The 18052-nt window shown below is 36.6% G+C and overlaps 1 protein-coding gene across 1 annotated transcript in view; it reads left to right on the top strand.

The window, feature by feature from the left end:
* The window catches only part of COL25A1 (collagen type XXV alpha 1 chain), a 456841-nt gene that overhangs the window by 357350 nt on the left and 81439 nt on the right, over positions 1-18052 (top strand). The window contains exons 11-12 of the mRNA XM_035030134.1: positions 2379-2405; positions 4410-4454. Coding sequence (XP_034886025.1) covers positions 2379-2405; positions 4410-4454 — 72 coding nt within the window. The remainder of the gene's footprint in view (positions 1-2378; positions 2406-4409; positions 4455-18052) is intronic.

The following is an 18052-nucleotide window of genomic DNA, read 5'->3' as shown; positions in this document are numbered from 1 at the left end:
GCTTGCTACCATTTTTCCCACCAGTGAGATCTAAGGACTATATGCACATTTTTGGTAGCTGAGAATATATCCTTGGCAACTTCGTTATGAATAATCCACAAGACATGTATTCACAGTTCAAAGTTAATGTTACATCTTTAAAACCGCTTTTATTTTTAGAGTTTAGCAAAAATAGAAGTAGTTTCCTAACCGTGAAGAAAAATTTTGTATTTATTTTCTCTATAGCTATCTTTTGATTTTCATGAAATATTGTGTTAAAATAGACAATATAATTTTGTAGATTTCATGGTTATGGGTAGTCTTTCTGAATCTTTAATGTGGTCATGCAACAGAGACCAAATTAGAAAATACAGAAATGTCAGTCTCTAGTTAAAACACTTGATTTCAAATTTGCTCTGATTTTTCTATGAAATATTCCCTTCCTGGGTTATCCATCAATGTAGTGAAAAACTCAACTGTACTGCACAATCTTTTTTCAAGTGGCAAAGTTAGGTTTAAATGGAAACAAACCTTTTTGAATTGAACATTTCCATTCTCAGTCTAAACACTGAATTAGTGTACTTTTTGTTATATGATTTCCTTTCTAACATCAACATTTTAAGAAATGAAATGCCCTAGAGATGCTGGGGCAAATGGAATCATAGACCATGATAAAATCCAAGTCTTCTTCGACTCTCAGCTCTCCCATCGCTACAACTTCCAAATTCTGCCTTTACTTAACATTAGCATTCACTTCCCAAACAATTTACCCAAGTGAGAGATGATTAAGCCTGTTTATGTGCTAAGGGGAAGGAGCTAGTGGAAAGCAGGAGGCTCTGATACAGATGCATGGATAATTGATGGAGAAAGATCCCCGAGGACAGAGACAAGGATGGATTCCAGAGTCTACTGGATGCATCTGCCTGCAGAAGAGGGATGCCTCTTCTCCCTCTGACATAGGAAGGAGGTCCATGTGGGTTTAGATTGATGAGAGACATAATGTTGAGGGAATTTACACTTGATATCCTCTATTTTCTCTGCAAAATCTGAAACAGGGAGAATTTTAAGTAGAAGGGGTGAAATGGGGAGGGAGGCTGTCTGACTGCACAGATATACCAGATAACCAGCTCATTAAGAGGTTAGTCAGTTGAGTAAATAAACAAGGAACATAGAAAGGTGATATTGCACAGTGCGCTTTCAACAACCTAAAGCTGATTTTATGAGGAAATTCTTAGTGTTCCTGTGAGGATTACAAAATAATTTATGAGGAACAGATTCTCTGAATGTTCCTAAACATGGTGTATTTTTAATAAAAAAGTTATGCATGACTAATTCTCCCTCTAATGTGCACTCTAGTGCTTTCTTTAATAGTACAGAGTATGAATTAAGATGCTGATTAACTGAAATGTCACACATTGAAAATAGGCTAGCCATTCATTAGGTGTAATGGAATACAGAGCCAGTTAACATGAAGTGATAGAGTAAACTATCATTTACTATCATTTATAAAGTATAACTTTGTTAAAATATACTAAAATTAAAAGTATTTGTAAAAAGAATTAGAAGAAAAATGCTCAATATTTTATGTAAAAATAGACATAAATAGTCAGAATTATAGCTGGATGTCTTTGTGCTCTTTTCCACCATCCCAAAGCTTCGCCTAATTCTACATAAAGCCAACAGAATCCCAATGCTGACTTTGTGGTTGAAAAACAGCTAAATCTCAGAACTGCCGTTATTTCCATTTTATATGTAAATATTCCCATCCATCTTCCTAAATATTCTATTCCCCCCACGCGCCCAGTATCATAGTTATTGACAGCTGACAGCATCTTTTGTTTCCTTTTCTGGTACACCCTAGGTGCCACAGTTGACCTTGGCATCCCCTAGTTTGTAAACAAGTTTTTGTGCCACATTTCATAAGAGGAAGAATAGGACAAAACATGTTTCTTTGTAATGCTATTCAATGATTCCCTTTGCAAATCTGCTTCCTGAAGTTTTGCAGATGCATAAGTCACATAATGTGCTGCTTGCTGGGGAACTGCATTGCATTTTCACTGCTCCTAGCAGTAACATCTCCAGCCTCTTCTAAATGAGATTGAGGTGGTAGATGTACAGATATTTGAAGAAACAAATGCACCAGAACAGCAAAGATTCTTTTTTTAAAGGAAAAATCAGAATCTAACTGCATATGCTTAATGGTCTTCAAAAGAAAACAAGAGAGAAGAAAAGACCTATTGTGTACTTCCAACCAGTAATTTCCGTTTTCCCCGACATACAAAACATCAGCATATTTCTGCACAGCATAGAGAACCTTGCAGACTAGGACAGTTTTAATTGGCCGTTTAAGTTTAAATGGTTACATTAGTATGTTAATTGAATAATTTTTCTATTTTTAGGGTCCTCTGGGGCCTCCAGGACAAAAGGTAGAGTATAAACAGTACTGGGGATGTAATTATACTTGCATTGCCTAATGCCTAGCATGAGAGGTGAATAGAATTAGCTACTGTAAGCCATGCTGAAGCATCTGGATTGTGCATTCTCCTTTCTAAAAATACAATCATTTAATGTGAGCCATTAGATTTCTAATCAACTCCATTATAGAAAATCCAATAAATCCAGAGTAAATTCTTTTTAAGCTGTCTGTCGAACTTTAGGTTATTGAATTTTTAATTAAAATACTGGCAAAACATTGTGACAAAACTTAGAATTTGAAAGGTCATATGACTTTGCAGACTGAGTGCATGGTCCTGCTCAAGGATTATGACCAAATGATCGTAGAACAGACCAGAACAAAAGATGTACTTGTTGTTTGGTGACTGTATTCCATTGGTCCATTAGTGTTTTCCTTTGCTGAGGTAAGCTGAAAAGTGACTTCCTGATTGTCATTTCCCAGTCATCAGAATTCACCATTATATTCTGATGGAGAGGGTCTAGCGCTTCTAAAATTACATCAATACTACAGTAGTAAATATATCAATAGTAGGTAGGTGGCCCTTTGCCAACAAAATATTGCTAAGTTCCCATTCCCTGTTACAACTCCCACCACGCAATGGGAAAAGGGGATATTTAACCTGCAGAAAACTAAAGAAAACAATTGTATTACAACAGGTGGAAAAGTGATTATTCTTTATCTTTGGAATCCATCAAAGATAGAGACTTTTTATTCCCCAAGCACTGGGCATGTGGCATCTGTTGAAACATAATCCTACAAACCAAGTCCATAGCCAATGAGTTGTGAGACAACTTGTGTATAAGAACACTTTGTCCTTCGCAATAATGTCTCTATTAAGCATGGTGTGAAATTGTAAAGCTACCCTAATCCACATGCGACCAGGCTAAAATTACTGCCTGAGGCTTCAGGAAGTCTTTTAATGACCCACTCAATATAATTACCAAAACACTAAGGAACTTGCCATCTCAATTTGTTTTGCATATAATGACTATATATTTTTTAGTGACTATATTTTTAATAAACTTTCTCTTTTAGAGCAGCTTGAGGTTTATATTTACTCTTTAAAAAAACTTTTTTCCCATTATTATTAAAGAAATTTAATATCATACATCAACTTAGAAAGATCTGTTTTCTAGGGCTAGACAAAGAATAAACATATTTTATTTAAAAATGATTTCTCCAGAGCCTGAAAGGGGGTGACATCACTATCCGAAAACATTTGTTAATGTTCTATATCCAGGTAAATGTCATAGATTTTCTCAGGTGATAATTAGGTTTCTTATTCTCAGTTCACCCCACCTACATCCAACCGTTCGTAATCACCCCAGTGCAGATGTGCACACATGTCTACACACACACACTCTTAACTTAATATTTGATGTGTTGTTGTGTTATTCCTAGTCAGTGTTTAACATTTGTAACACCTTTTCTAGTCTAGGAAGACATATTCACACTCACCTGGCTTAAATGTACACCCTGAAAGTCCAGGGGAAAATGCTTCAAATACAACAAATTTGAGTGCCTTATTTGACTAATTGTGAAACAAGTGGTTGTTATTTTAATTACCTTTTGTTTTATGGTATTTAAACTCCTGAAATGCAAGAGTTACTGCTACTGCTAGGCTTTTCCAGATGGAACTAAGCCTGTTTATTTCTTAAAAGCACCAAAATTTAGAGCCATGTGGCCTTCTGATAGCTGTGGATCCCAATTTATGATGTGAATTTCTTTAAAATCATATTAGGGATAAGTGGATATTTAGAAACATGGTTAAATTTAACTCCGTAGTTTCTGGGAATGCTTGATGAATCTGCTTACATTATTATATATCTGAATACCATGCATAAGATCTGAAAAACTTAGCCTTTCACACATGTTTTAGCAAGGTAAGGTTATGGCTGACATAATTAATACAATACAAACTTAGAATTGAAATATTTTGTGATTCTATGCTTAATTTAATCATGTGTCTTCTTAGGGTTCTGTTGGAGTACCTGGAATTCCAGGGGTGAATGGTCAAAAGGTAAGTTCTATAGAATATTTTTGATCATTTAAAGGGATTAAAATCACAAAATTATTCTAGTCAGTAATGCTAGTAAAAAGTTTATATACTTATAAAAGCACTACATATACTTTTGAAATGCAGGGAAATTATGTGCAAAAGATCAAACTAATTTAATTTTTAATGATGCATTAAATAGTCAGAAACTCTTAGAAAAATTTCCATTCTATTTTGATAAGTTTTGTAGGAGATACAACTATATCTTTCTTATAAAGTATATATATATATATAATAAATATACATAGAATAGGAAAAATTTTGTGTTTAACATTAATTGTCATAAACAAAATATACTCCAGTTTATTCTTGTCATGGCAAAAGTAACATGTATTATTTCTTTCATTAACAAAAATTCTTACAGAGGGAACCTATTGGAATATTCTGAATTTAGGAGCAAGCTCTTTTTACTATCAAGAAAAATTAGGGTTTAAATAGACTCGCCAAGCTCTGGTAGTACACTTTTACTGTACTGTTAATAATGAGGGGGAAAATAAAATAAGAAAACCCCACAACTTTACATAGACATATCTATATGTGTGGTTACATCTATTCCTTCAACATACTTACTGGTTGGACAAAGCATCTAGCATCATCCCACAAGTGGGTCTGCTTTTCTATGCTCCCCAATTGTGCTGACTGGCTTTTCAATCTGGAACCTCTACAGAGACCAGGAAAACCATAGGGGCAGCTAACAAAGCCAGTCTACCAGGAGCCAGGAAGCTGAGCTAGGGACTTTCTTGTCTCCCTTAGAGTTTTTGGACTAACCCTATAAAATCCTGTGACCCATCAGCTTGTGTTCAACAGAAAATTTTTAAATCTGTGCACTCTGGATTAAATTCTGAAATCATAAGGAGCCGAATATTTACAGACAGAAGAGACCTCCTAGTGACCTTTCCCATCTTGTCCATCTTTTCTTCTTCAAAAAGATACTAACAATCACTATTTAAAACCTACAGTGGCTAGCAAAAAGCATGAGTCTGCCACTTACAGGCCGCATGAATTTTGGCAAAGTCCTTGAATTCTCTGGCCTCAGTCTCTTCATATGTAAAAGGAAGACAAAAACAGTTTCTACCTACTAGGGTCAACGTGAGGATTAAATGGCAAGTAGACATAAAGCCTTTATGACAGTGGTGATCTTACAATGAAACGTTTCCTTCATTGATCTGTATCTTAAACAAGGTCCTCTGCTTCCACGATTACTCAATTCCCAGTGAAACTGATGTCCTCAACCAAGGCTTATGGTATCCGCTAATCCACAAACCAAACACTGCGCACTCCATGGGAATGAACTGCCCAGCTCACTGCTCTATTTGCCACTTAATAAAATACATATCTGTTTGCTTCACAAATCCTGGTAAAGAGCAAAGATTAACTTTCTATTTAGAATATTTCAGATCATGGAGGGATACATAAAAATTTGGAAGTATATTCATTCTAAGATGGATTTTAAAGTTATGTAAGTCAAGATAATATTTGGAGAAGACAGATATGGATATAAGAGAAATGTTTTTAACATTGGTGAAGAACAAAGCTTATACCCTTAAGGTTAATGTTTGCTCTGTCTTCTTTGCTTCTTTTCTTTTTTCAACTTTGGGACAATCATGAAAATTTATAGAAACCTTTAACCTGAAACAAAACAACTTTAAAACTGTCACATACATGTTTATGAAAACTGCATATTCTTTATTTTTGCAAAGGAAATATGCAATTTCCTTAGCAAGAGAAAGGAATGTGACATTTTCTTGTCCTAGTCACCAAGTTTAAATTATATTTCAAGAAAATAGACAGTTAATATTTGCAGTTTTATGTCTTGTTATACATCTTTGTGGCATTTTAAAGTGTTTTCTATAGGACCTAGGGAAGGTAAATAATTTCACACTTTTATGACGGTATTAGCAAAATGTAGTTTACGATTGTTTTTCCTACTCCATAGAATTTAACCTAAAACTTTGTGGATGAAATTTCTGTTAACACTAGTGATTATCTAACATTTGTAATATTTGCTGTATCATCTCTAGGAAAATAAAGTGCAAAACCATGAGTCCTTCACCGAAACAGCAGGTCATTTAGACAGTAAAAACAAAGCTGGAAATGGAGTAATAATTCTGTACTTAAGCATATGACATATGTTTTGGATCTCTACAATTTGTTTTTCTAAGAAAAGAGCTTACAATGACATAATTTTTTAAAGCACCTAAATGTCCTCAAGCTGTCTTAAGAAAACATTTTTTCTACATTACAATTTCACTTTTCCAAAGAAGTACTTTTGTGGCTTAGAAAATATTTTTCAAATAATGGCTAAGGAAGAATATGATTTCTAAGCCATCAGAAATACAACAAATGACAACTAGAAAATAGAAAGATTTTTCTCTCACAAAAAAGGAAGAAAAATATTTTTAAAAAGTATTTTGTTTTCCATCCAGATTGACAAAATTGGTGATTGGCTTTGGCTAATAAACTTGGTACTGACATTTTTTTTTTTACACTATTTTCCTTCAAATACGGGTCACCTTGACTGCTAATCTGAATATTTCTTATTTTGTAATGGTCTTTCAGTGATTCAGATTGTATTAGGAGAAAGGACTTACATAAGCAGTAACATGGCATTAAACCCAAATCTAGCTTTTTCTGGCATCACAATCTACAAAGGGCTCCTGAACATCTTCTGTGAAATGTGGAAGGCAGTGTGGTATGGAGGAAAAAGTGTGGACTCTGTAGTCAGAATGAATGGGTCAGATCGTAGTTCTCATTTGGGCAAGTTATATAATGTTTCTAAGGCTTAGGTGTAAAATATAAATACAGACCTTGCAGTATTAACTAGATAATGTCTCTAAAGTGAAGGTAATGTTACAGATGCTCAATACATATTATCAAGTATCTGTAGGAATAGTATCACACTGTAGGAGTTTCAGCAAATGAGCCCTAGGTTTACCCTCAAGCAGGGAGAAGAAGCCAGCTGAATCATGATAGGAAGAGTATGAATATGCAAAATTACACAGGAAGGTAAAATGTTTCTCTGTGCCCCGGCTTTTTCCCCACTCACCCTCCCAGGAGCGCTGTCCTGGAGTCAAGATGCTCTGTTTTCTTCCACCTCATGTGCAGCCTTTGAAAGACCCTTTTCCTGTCTGGGCTTAAGGCAGTTGCATTTGTGAAATGAGACCAAGGGCTGTACTAATTTATTTCTAAGTCTCCAAGAGATAAAGTCACCCGTGTCTCATTTTTGATTCAACCAGCTTCTAGTATTCTCTGTTCCCAATTCTGAAAGCTGTTGTTTCCATAATTTAGATTTGTTGCCAGCAGCCAAAGCAGTTAGGGTAGATTTAATACTAAGTCTTACCTAAAAATATGAAATGTTGTCCTCTTCTTCCCTAGCTAATTGTATTGGACACAAAATCTTGTAATTCTCAAGAATAAATCTTGTCAGTCTAGGGTGGCTCAGTTGGTTAAGCAACTGCCTTCGGCTCAGGTCATGATCCCAGAGTCCTGGGATCGAGTCCCACCTTGGGCTCTCTGCTCAGTGGGGAGCCTGCTTCTCCCTCTGACCCTCTCCCTTCTCATGCTGTTTCTCTCTCTCTCTAATAAATAAATAAATAAAAATCTAAAAAAAAAAGATCTAATTATACCTTTAGATCTTGTCAGTCTAAAGGTATAATTACCATTTTGTTTGTGCTCCATTATTCATTATCCCTCTCTGTCTGTCTGTCTGTCTGTCTCTCACACACACACATGCATACATGAAGAGATGTATATCTAAATATTTGACAATTAAACCCTACTTCTCAGATATAATGGAGAAGTGGGAGCTTTCAAAAATAATTTTGTGGTAGAACCATCTTTCAAACCATCTTTTAAACTATCTTTTTAACTTTTGTCCCTTTGACAAAATTAATTGCTGTCTATAATTTTTGGTAACCAGGTAATGGGTATTAAGGGAGGCATGTGATGTGATGAGCACTGGGTATTATACACAACTAATGAATCATTGAACACTACATCAGAAATTAATGATGTACCTATATGCTGGCTAGCTGAACATAATCAATTTTTGTATATATGTGTGTATCAGAATTTTTAAAATCTCAACTTTTATTAGGTGGTATTAGAACCCTATATTTTTCTATTCTTTCCACATTTTCACATTAATTGGCACCCATAAAAGCAAATCATCATAATGACAATTTACTTGAATAGCAATCAATGCCCAGCACTGGGCAAATACAACTGAAGAGGAGGTCTGGGGACAGAGACAGGGAGCATTAAAAGTCTAATTGGTGCAGTTAACACCCTTGTCTGTTTGTTACTATGAAAATAATAATAAAGATTTTTAGGATTAAAAACCAATTATTTTGTCTAAGCAAGCTAGAATATTTTTGAAACCCCAGAATCATAGGGATTGTTTCCAAAGCAAAACAAATATCAGAAGATCTTATTCATGGATTTTCCAAGTATTTTCTAGAATTTATTATTTTTAAAACTTCAAAACATAAAATAAATAAAAAATGATGTTAGCATATCATCTACGAATCTATCCCAGATAGCTATGTAATTTTTAAGGAACATTAAACTTTAATTAATTTATAGTTATGGTATTTAGAATTCCTTTTCATCTCTTATCCATGGATCTCACAGTCTTCACTGACATTAATCCTCACAACATACTTCTAATGGCATTTTTATTGTAAGTGTATTTAGAGAGCAGATAAATTGAAGCTCTCAGACTTCCAAAGGTCAAGCTGTTTATTCAAGTCTATTCAGTGGGCCGTTCAATGAACTCAATATTTTTTATCCTTGATTCACTTACTGTAACAACTAAATACACTCTTTTCTTTGGCTTCCTTGGCTCTATCATTAAGCAGTCTGAATTAAATTCCTGAAGGATTTGAATATAGTTGTTTGTTTTCTGGTTGGTTAGCTTAAAATTTTCCTATAGCAGAATTTATTCAGTGGTCCCATTACCCAATATAGTTGTGACTTTCTGATTTTAGACTTTAAGAAAAGATACGCAGAGCAAATGAAGTGATTGATTTCTGATTCCAGATTAATGAATAGTTCAGGGAAAGTATCTTACAGCAATTCAATCATTTTACAGGTTAAAGTTGAGACAAATTATTTTTATTAGTTTTTCTATCTTCTGAAGTTAGCAATTATGTGCATTAGAATTCTCAGAATACATGAGTTTTTTTCTCTAGTAACTATAATAATAGGATGTGTTCTTTCTTCTAAAAGAAACATCATCATTTTCCTATTACAGAACATTTCATGTGGTCAAATCACTTTAGCCCTAAGTGTGATTCATGTATTCTCAGGCATTTTTATATACATGCTTACTCTTAAAGAGACTTTTCACTCAATTTTACTTGTTAAGTGGGAAAAACAACATTTCTATTCTTTATGTAATGAATTTTAAGTTCCTTTAGAGAGGAATGAAAAGTTAGTTACAAGAGGTAGTTTAATGTTGGCTTGAAATAAATCAAGTACAGTAAAGATTTTTTTTAAACCACTTTCCCCCTAACTCCATTAAAGGCATGTTACTATAGAATTTGATAATAATTATCATTCTACTAAATTCTATCATTCTACTAAAATATTGGGAGAGGGAAGAATAAAAAGTTGAGGGAAAGGGATTTCTGGGGAAAGGGGTGTGAGAGAAGGCAAGCTGCTCACAGGCCATCCCAAAACAAACAACAAAGCAAATGTGTTTGAATTATGATATCATCAGGTCCACTTATTTTCCATTTTAATTGAAAAAACACTATATTTTATAGAAGGGATCACAAAAATACTGATTTACTACATCTGATTCGATTGTATACGTAATCTGGGAAAGCTTTTTAAAGAAACTTCCCATGAATGCGTCCACTGATTCACTTGTTGATTTTTTTGGTCATCCATACAGCCCTTACTACTAAGTGCCAGGCAGCATCTCTCTTGGTCCTCATGGAATTTCCAGCCTAATTGGGGATGGAGACATTAAATGAACAGTTATACTAGAAACCTGTTACATTACAGTTCTTTTAAGGACTGTGGCCGAGAAGCGTAGGGCAGCCTGGCCTGGTGCACAGAGCCAAGTAAGGCCAAGTAATGCTTCTCCGTATGGATAGGTGACTTTGGGTGAGACCTAACAGGTGGGCAGCATTTGGCAAGGGAAGAGAAACTACCCCTATGGTGCTGTACTTACAAATTAAATTACAGACAACCTTGGTCTTAGAATTTGGTTTCTAAAACACCGTATTATCAATCACAGTGGGGCTTTTGTATTCATCATGGTCTACCTTTTCTCCAAGCTTATGACCCCCTCTCTCTCTCCCCCTCCCACTCGTGCTGTCTCTCTCTCTCTTTCTAAAATAAATAAATAAAATAAAATAAAGCCTACAATGAAATAACTTACTGTGACAATCCTAACAGGTTAGCATCTACCCAATTCCATCCATTTGATAGGAGGCCACATTGCCAAGCAGATAGTAACCATTTTCCAACTGCGAAACAGCACCAGTGGGGTTAATTTATGAGAAATTGAATTTCTTTCAGGATCCTCTGCTCTGTCTTCTCTGCCCAATACAGAGAACAGAAGAGCGCAGTATATAATAATTCCTAACATGTTAGTCAGCATTTACTATCAGGTACTGTCCTTAGTGTTGTGTGCCTATTAGCTCACTTATTCCTCACAGCAATCCTATGAAGTAGCAACTAGCATCTCCACTTTATTAATGAGCAAATGGGAGTACAGAAAGGATAAATATTTTGCCCAGTGTTACCGAGGTGTCTGTGGTGTTCAGCTTCAAAGCCAGGCAGTCTGTTCTCACTGCACACGACTCTGCTTCCACTGTCAAGAATGAGGATCTTAAATTCAGAATATCCCAGCTTTGCTTTTCAGTATTTGCATGACCTTGGGCAAATTACTTACCGTCTCTAAGCCTTAGTGTCTTCGTTCATCAAATGAAGATTAAAATATTTACCTCGAAGTTTAATCAGAAAAAATAAAGTAATAAATGTAACTTTATTAAAATATGTTAAATATTCTTAAAATATTAATAAGAACAGATTATGGTTCTCTCTGTACGAGGGGCATTGATAACTCCATAACTCAGAAGCCTCCTGGGTATAGAAGCAAATGTTAGTAAGAACTATTATTTCTTTCTACTACTCTTCACTGATCTTTAGAGTTTTTCCAGCTGGACATAACCACTTAACATTTCTATTAATAATTGGGCACATTCCCTTCCCAAGAGAAAAAAATAATTTATCATTCAAACTATACATAGATTTATCATTGAAGACTATGCTTTAGGAAAGAAGAAATTAGCTGGCTTTTAAAACTTAAAAAAAATCGATATATTATCAAGGGCACATTATGTTGCAAGTCCTGGAATACTTAACAGAACCACTTTTTAGAATAAAGGTATTTATTGGTTATAGAACTTGAAAGCTAATGCGGGCTTCAGCTTTGCTTTGCTCTGGCAACTAAACCTCATCACTAAGAATCCACGTTCTTTTATCTTTTCACCCTGTCTTCCTCCTTGCTGCCTTCATCCTAGTTCCTGCTCTCCCCTTGGTTGTTAGGTGGCTGCCAGTCACGCCTGGGGCTTCCTTCTTTCGTATCAACATGCAGAGACTGAATGAGTGCTTTCCCCCAAACCTCTTACAAAATGTTGGAGCTCCTTTGTAAATGGGCACACAGAGGTCTTGGCCCCCCCTTCTCCCCTGGCTTGGAAAATGTCAGAGGCTGATTAGCTACTGCCACTGCAATTTCTTTTCTAGAAGCCCCAGTCACATGGAAAGTTGCAGGAATCACTAGTTGTGTAATTTAGAAGAGATTCGGGTAATACGAGGGAGCTGGACAACTATGTTATATCTGACTTATCCCAGTCCTAAGAAACTCTTCCACTTCACATAACCCATTTTATCCATTTTGATTATTTCTTCCTAAAACATACATCTTTGTTCTTAATCTTTTTTCACCCATAAGCATGCACATAGTGAACAATTTTTTATATATATACACAGAAAAGGCAATCCTCTGTGGCATCATGCTCTCTGGTTGGTTTTTGCGCATTTTGGTACCTTTCATAAGTTATTTACAAAGTACTGGATAGTGTTTCTCCTAGACCCAGGCAAGCAGTGCTTCTCATTATGCCTCCTCTGTCCCTCCTGTGGTATGACCCTCCCACACAGAGTGAGGAGTCCACAGGGCCAAAGAGGCATGCCTACTCAAAGTCCTACTGAAAGATCACTTCTTGATCACATCCTAGGTACCCACAACCCAAGAATTCCTGCCTCAACTGTCCTGATTCTTGTATTGGCCTCTTCTTTGGGTCCAGAGTCCCACGAGCGACCACACAGCTGGTGTGTGCACCCCTAAAGCCACTATGGGTGGGGAGCTGTGGGCAAAGCTTGCAGGCTGTGATGTTCACATACAACCTCCAGGGCCCTTCTTGGTGAAGAATAGTACTGGGGTTGGGAAGAGATGGGAAGATATTAGAACTGTAGGGTGGAATGTGGGGTCATCCATGTGTACTTCTACCCAGACCTTCAAAGCTTAGGGGTGTGCTCAAGACACATAATTTTCATTAATGTAAATTTCAACCAAATTAATGCAACTTAGCTATTTTCTGTGATCACTAAATTCTTAGCTATCTACGAATTTGAATTTCTTTGTTCAAATGATATTTTGTACATTTCTTAGCAGAACAAAAACTGAAATAGTCATAAGTAGCAGACTTATTTCTGAAATAGTCCATGGCATAATATTATTGCTACAACTGCTATGTTTACTTATTTGGCATTTTAGACATTTGTACTTTTTAAAAAAAGCGTAATGAAGGTTTGATTACTAGGTTCAGTTTAGTTATTACTTTAATCAGTTTAAGGCCCATTTCAGTATATTATCTTAAATAAAATGTTTTTATTAGGCTCCTGGCATCAGCTTTCTATTCATTAGTATTTGTATTACGTCAACTTTCTATTCATTAGTATTTGTATTACGTCAACTTTCTATTCATTAGTATTTGTATTACCAATGTGGACAGAGAGATTCTAATTTTAGGGAGGGATTTTGCTGATTAGATAAACAAGACAGAGCCCTCTACAGGACACCGGATTCGCTGTCCTATAACCAAACCCAAGTGCCCAGGTTTACTGGGTTTTCTTTTGCCAAGTTACAAAGCCTCCTCTGCCTGTAGGCAAGGAGGAGGAAAAGAATTGGAGACTGGGCATGCAAGCAGAAGCCTTTTAGAAACTACTAAATCTCTTTAGGTAAGAGAGAGTAAAGCTGAATGCCCAGGGTGGTCTAGGAGAGATAGGGGAGGAGGGGGAAAGGTGAGATGGAAGCCAGCAAGATGCTCTCTGATGTGACACCTTCCCAGGAACACCAGATAGTCAATCATGAACTTACAAAAGGCCTGGGGAAAGTGGGGTTCTGGAGGCAACTGGTGAAGGGAATTGACTAACCCATTTGAAATGGTCTGGGGCAAAACCGCGATGAACCCCAGCAGAGGGGCCCAGGGGAGCCCTGGATTCTAGACTTCCTTCACCTGTAAAATTGGGCCCTAAGCTGAGTTTAATCAGGTGTCTGAGGAATAAGGAGTCACCAGTTGACATCTTGAGTCCGGCAACAGCAACAAATAGTAATAATATTAATATTATGTAGGTATCATGAGTTCAATAAAATTTTCTAATTCCTATTTAAAGCAATAATAAAATCAAATCTTAGTCCTTAAGAGCAAAGAGAAAGCAAGCATTTAATCTACTCCCACACACTTCAGAGAAGGAAAGCTGAGCCCCACAGAAGCTTAAGCAATTTGCTCTATATCACAAGACCAGAGGAGGAAAACCTGAAATTAGACTGGAGGCTTCCTGAAGCCACTTTCCTCTTTCATGCTCAAATTAAACAGAAAAGAAACATAATAAAAATGTATGAGGTTTCTTTAGATACAAGTTGCTTGGATGGAACACAGGATGGGGAATCGGAAGACCTGGGCTCTGACCTTACATCCGCTCTTTGCAGGTATTTGCCTCTGGAAAAGTTACTCTCTGAATGTGCTTCTTTATCTGTTAAGAATGACTGGCTTGGTTCCTTTCAACTAAAAGATTTCACTGTTTTGTGAGTGCTTCTGCTTAGGGAAGAGCAGATGTGAGTCAGGGTGAGTTCATGAGGTAAATGATGGCATGTGTAAGCTCTGAAAGGGTCTTGTGCGAACTTTAGACAACATGATAATTCATATAACCAGCACTGCCCCAGCTACTGCTCACCCTTCCCCTTAGGCACATGGGGTGCAGGAAGGAGCAGATGGAAGAATATATGGAAATATGTAGAAGGATCCAGTCTCTGTACCCACAGGCAGAACTGTGCAGCGTTCAGTGCTCTCTGCAACCACCCTTCCCCGATAGAGTCCTGGGGGTGCTCGGGGGCATGAGCCTCTTGGAAGCCATGAAAGTTCTGTTCATTCAAGGCATCCTGCCCCTCGCGGGACTCCTCCCCGCAGTGCACCCTGCCCTTCACTTACCCGGAGCTGTCCCTCCCTTCCTCAGCTCAAATGTTTCACACTGACCAACGTGACTTGTAGGTATCACTGCTGGGTTAACATCTCCCCCATCTTTTTCCTGGGTCCCCATCTCTTTTCCCACTGATGGCTGCCACGCTATAGCTGACCAAGTCATCTCTTGCCACCACTCTTATATGTTTTTCAGTTTCCCAGAAGTCTTGCTGTCTCTGTCTCTCACCAGGCCTATAAGGGCTTTACACCTTCATGTGTGCTTAATGTGTATGCATATCCTATATTCATTCATTTCTCCAACATATATGTAACTGAGCAATTACTATGTGTAAGGTACAGTTTCCAGGCAATGTGGAATGAGGAGCGAACAAAATAGACAAAGTTCATATTCTAGTGTGGTAAGAGGGTGGAGGTGGGAAATAGGGTCACCAAATAATATACAGGATTCCCAATTAAGCTTGAATTTTAGATAAACAACCCATAATTTCTAAAATGACTATGTCCCATTCAATATTTGGGATATATGTAACTGAAAAATTGTGTTGCTTATCTGAAATTAAAATTTCAGTTGATGTCCTATATTTTTGTTTCTCAAATCTGGCATTCCTAGTAGGGGAGACAGATTTGAAACAAAAAAAGTATACCTTATGTGTTAATTAGTGCAGTAGAGAAAATTAAATAAGATAGTAGGCATAGGAAGTCGTGGTGGGGTATCCAGGCAACCTCTGTAGTAAGGGGACATTTGAGACAAGCCTGAAGGATGTGAGAGGTGTGCAAAAAGACAAATGATTTTTCCAAAACATTAATAACACTTACAGGTTGGGGCTAGGATTTTTATTTTATTTTATTGTGTCGTGAAATGCTACATTTCTATAAATTTCAAAATATGTACGTCATTTTGTACCTCCTACATTCACCCAATTTTGTGTTCATATTCATTTGCCATTAGGAAACCAGGGTAGAAAACTAAATTAAGGAAAACTAGAGAGAATAAATAGGAATGGGGAGCAGAAACCCCATTTTCTTGACACTTCCGCAAACAGTTGTATCTAGAAGTCCCTGTTGGGTGCCTCACTGTTTTCAAAGAATCTTCCTCTACCAAGTGTTACTTACCCAATTGCTGCCAAAGCCACTGAAGCCCCAAAGCCCTATAAAAGCACACCCACTCCTCACCATGGCTGCCTGCAGAAGGGGACTAAAAACCAGTCCTGCTCACCCCTCAAACCACTGAGATCCCTCCGTGCACTGTCACTGTCATGAAAAAAGTACACTTGGTGTTTCAGATAGGTGTCAGTGACCACCAACACTCCCGAGCTCCAGAGGCAGGAGAAAACCTTAAAGACTGATGCCATGTTCACAGGGCAGAGAATCTAGTCAGTGATGTTATGATAACGTTGTATGGTGACAGATAGTGGCTATGCTCCTGGTAAGAAGTTGAATCACTATGCTGTCCATCTGGAACTAACGTGACAATGTGTGTCAACTATACTCAAATTAAAAAATTAATAAAGATAAATAAACCTCAAGGAAGAGTTGAAAATTCCGGGAAAAAATAAAAAAAGACCAAAGCCATGTTCTTCTCAGTATCACTCTTTCCATCCACGGCTGGTCCATGTTCCTTGTAGTTATTCTCCTCTTCTGTTTAAATGAGTTCTCTTTGAAAATGCAGTATTTAAAAGCAGCAAAATCGGTTTTGACAAGTGAATGTAAAATTATATCATGCTAAAAATTTTAAGCTACAACTCATTGTAAATTCCCATTGCCAGAACAGAAAACAATTGCCCTCAGGCGAGTGATATTACCTCTAAATGACCTATTTCCCTTTAGCACTCAATCCTCATAAGACAACTCCATTCCTTCCAATCATTTAGTGTTCTTTCAAGTTGCCCCTGATTAGCAGTACCTGAAATAATTGAGTCTTGAGTGATGTCTTATGTTAGAGTTCTAAAGAGCATTTGGTTTGAGGGAGAGAGAGAGAGAGAAGGGAAGGAAGGAAGAAAGAAAGTAGCAAGCAGGCTTTCCTAAAAGTCAGTCCAACTTATTTTTAGCTTAAATACACACATCATCATTTGTGAGTAATACACAGGGAATGCTTTAGAATTTAAAGTATAAGAGAGAAAAACCTTATCAATCTACCTGTAGTTAAGATGTTAGCTGCTGTTTTTCATTATTACTATCTTTGGAATATCCTTCAGTACTTGTGAAATGCATTCAGAAATAGATGGACAGATTCTCTTAACAAATAGGAGACCTACTCTCTACACCCAGGAAACCTAATTGTCATTTTTTGTCTGTACTTTTCTGACTTTCTTGCATATGTATATTTTTACTACATTATGTAGTGATGTCATTGTAACTTTATTTGAAGGGGACTCATAATACTTTATGCTCACACACCAGAAAATATTAATACACTACACGACATATGGTTCATTCTTCTTCAATACTTCCTTTTGATTTAGGTCTTTTTATTTCATGAAGTGCAAGAAAACTTTGCTCAAAAAAAAAGTTCTATGACCTCAATTAGATGTCCTCTTAAGTTATTTTTGTATGTATCGTTTTTTTCTGGTTCAAAATCAGCTCTTTGGGCACCGGTTCCTATCATGCCTATTTCGTCTTTATCCCATGAAACACTCAGGCCAGAGTAGAACAGGTAGAAAATTCTCACTAAATGTTAGTTGAATGAATTAATGCCTTCCAGAATCCCGTAGCTTGGACTTGGCGCTCAGGGTTATAGGAACCTCCTAATCTAAGTTTGAATATATTCTTCTTGATATAACTTATTAGAAAGGTAAAATGCTGTGAGTCACTTTCTCACTTTTCCTTCTTTCTATTTTCCCTTGGTTCATTCAGGAAATAGCTTTATTTATTTAAATAGCTTTAAAATTTTGTGAGATACCTATTGAAATTATAAACACACGAAAAAATATTTAACCTTGCAAGTAATAAATGTAGAACTGAGCAAGAGTAAACTCTCATTTGTGCTTATTAAAATTGCCCCCCAAATAATTAAAATTGTGATATCCAATGCTGATGAAGTTGTAAAAAAGTAACACAGAGTGGGGG

This window comes from Mirounga leonina, unplaced genomic scaffold (genome assembly GCF_011800145.1).
Source record: "Mirounga leonina isolate KUSES-001 unplaced genomic scaffold, KU_Mleo_1.0 Mir_357, whole genome shotgun sequence".
NCBI lineage: Eukaryota > Metazoa > Chordata > Mammalia > Carnivora > Phocidae > Mirounga > Mirounga leonina.
The sequence above is the reverse complement of the archived record's forward strand: the minus strand, read 5'-3'. Positions and strand labels throughout refer to the sequence as shown.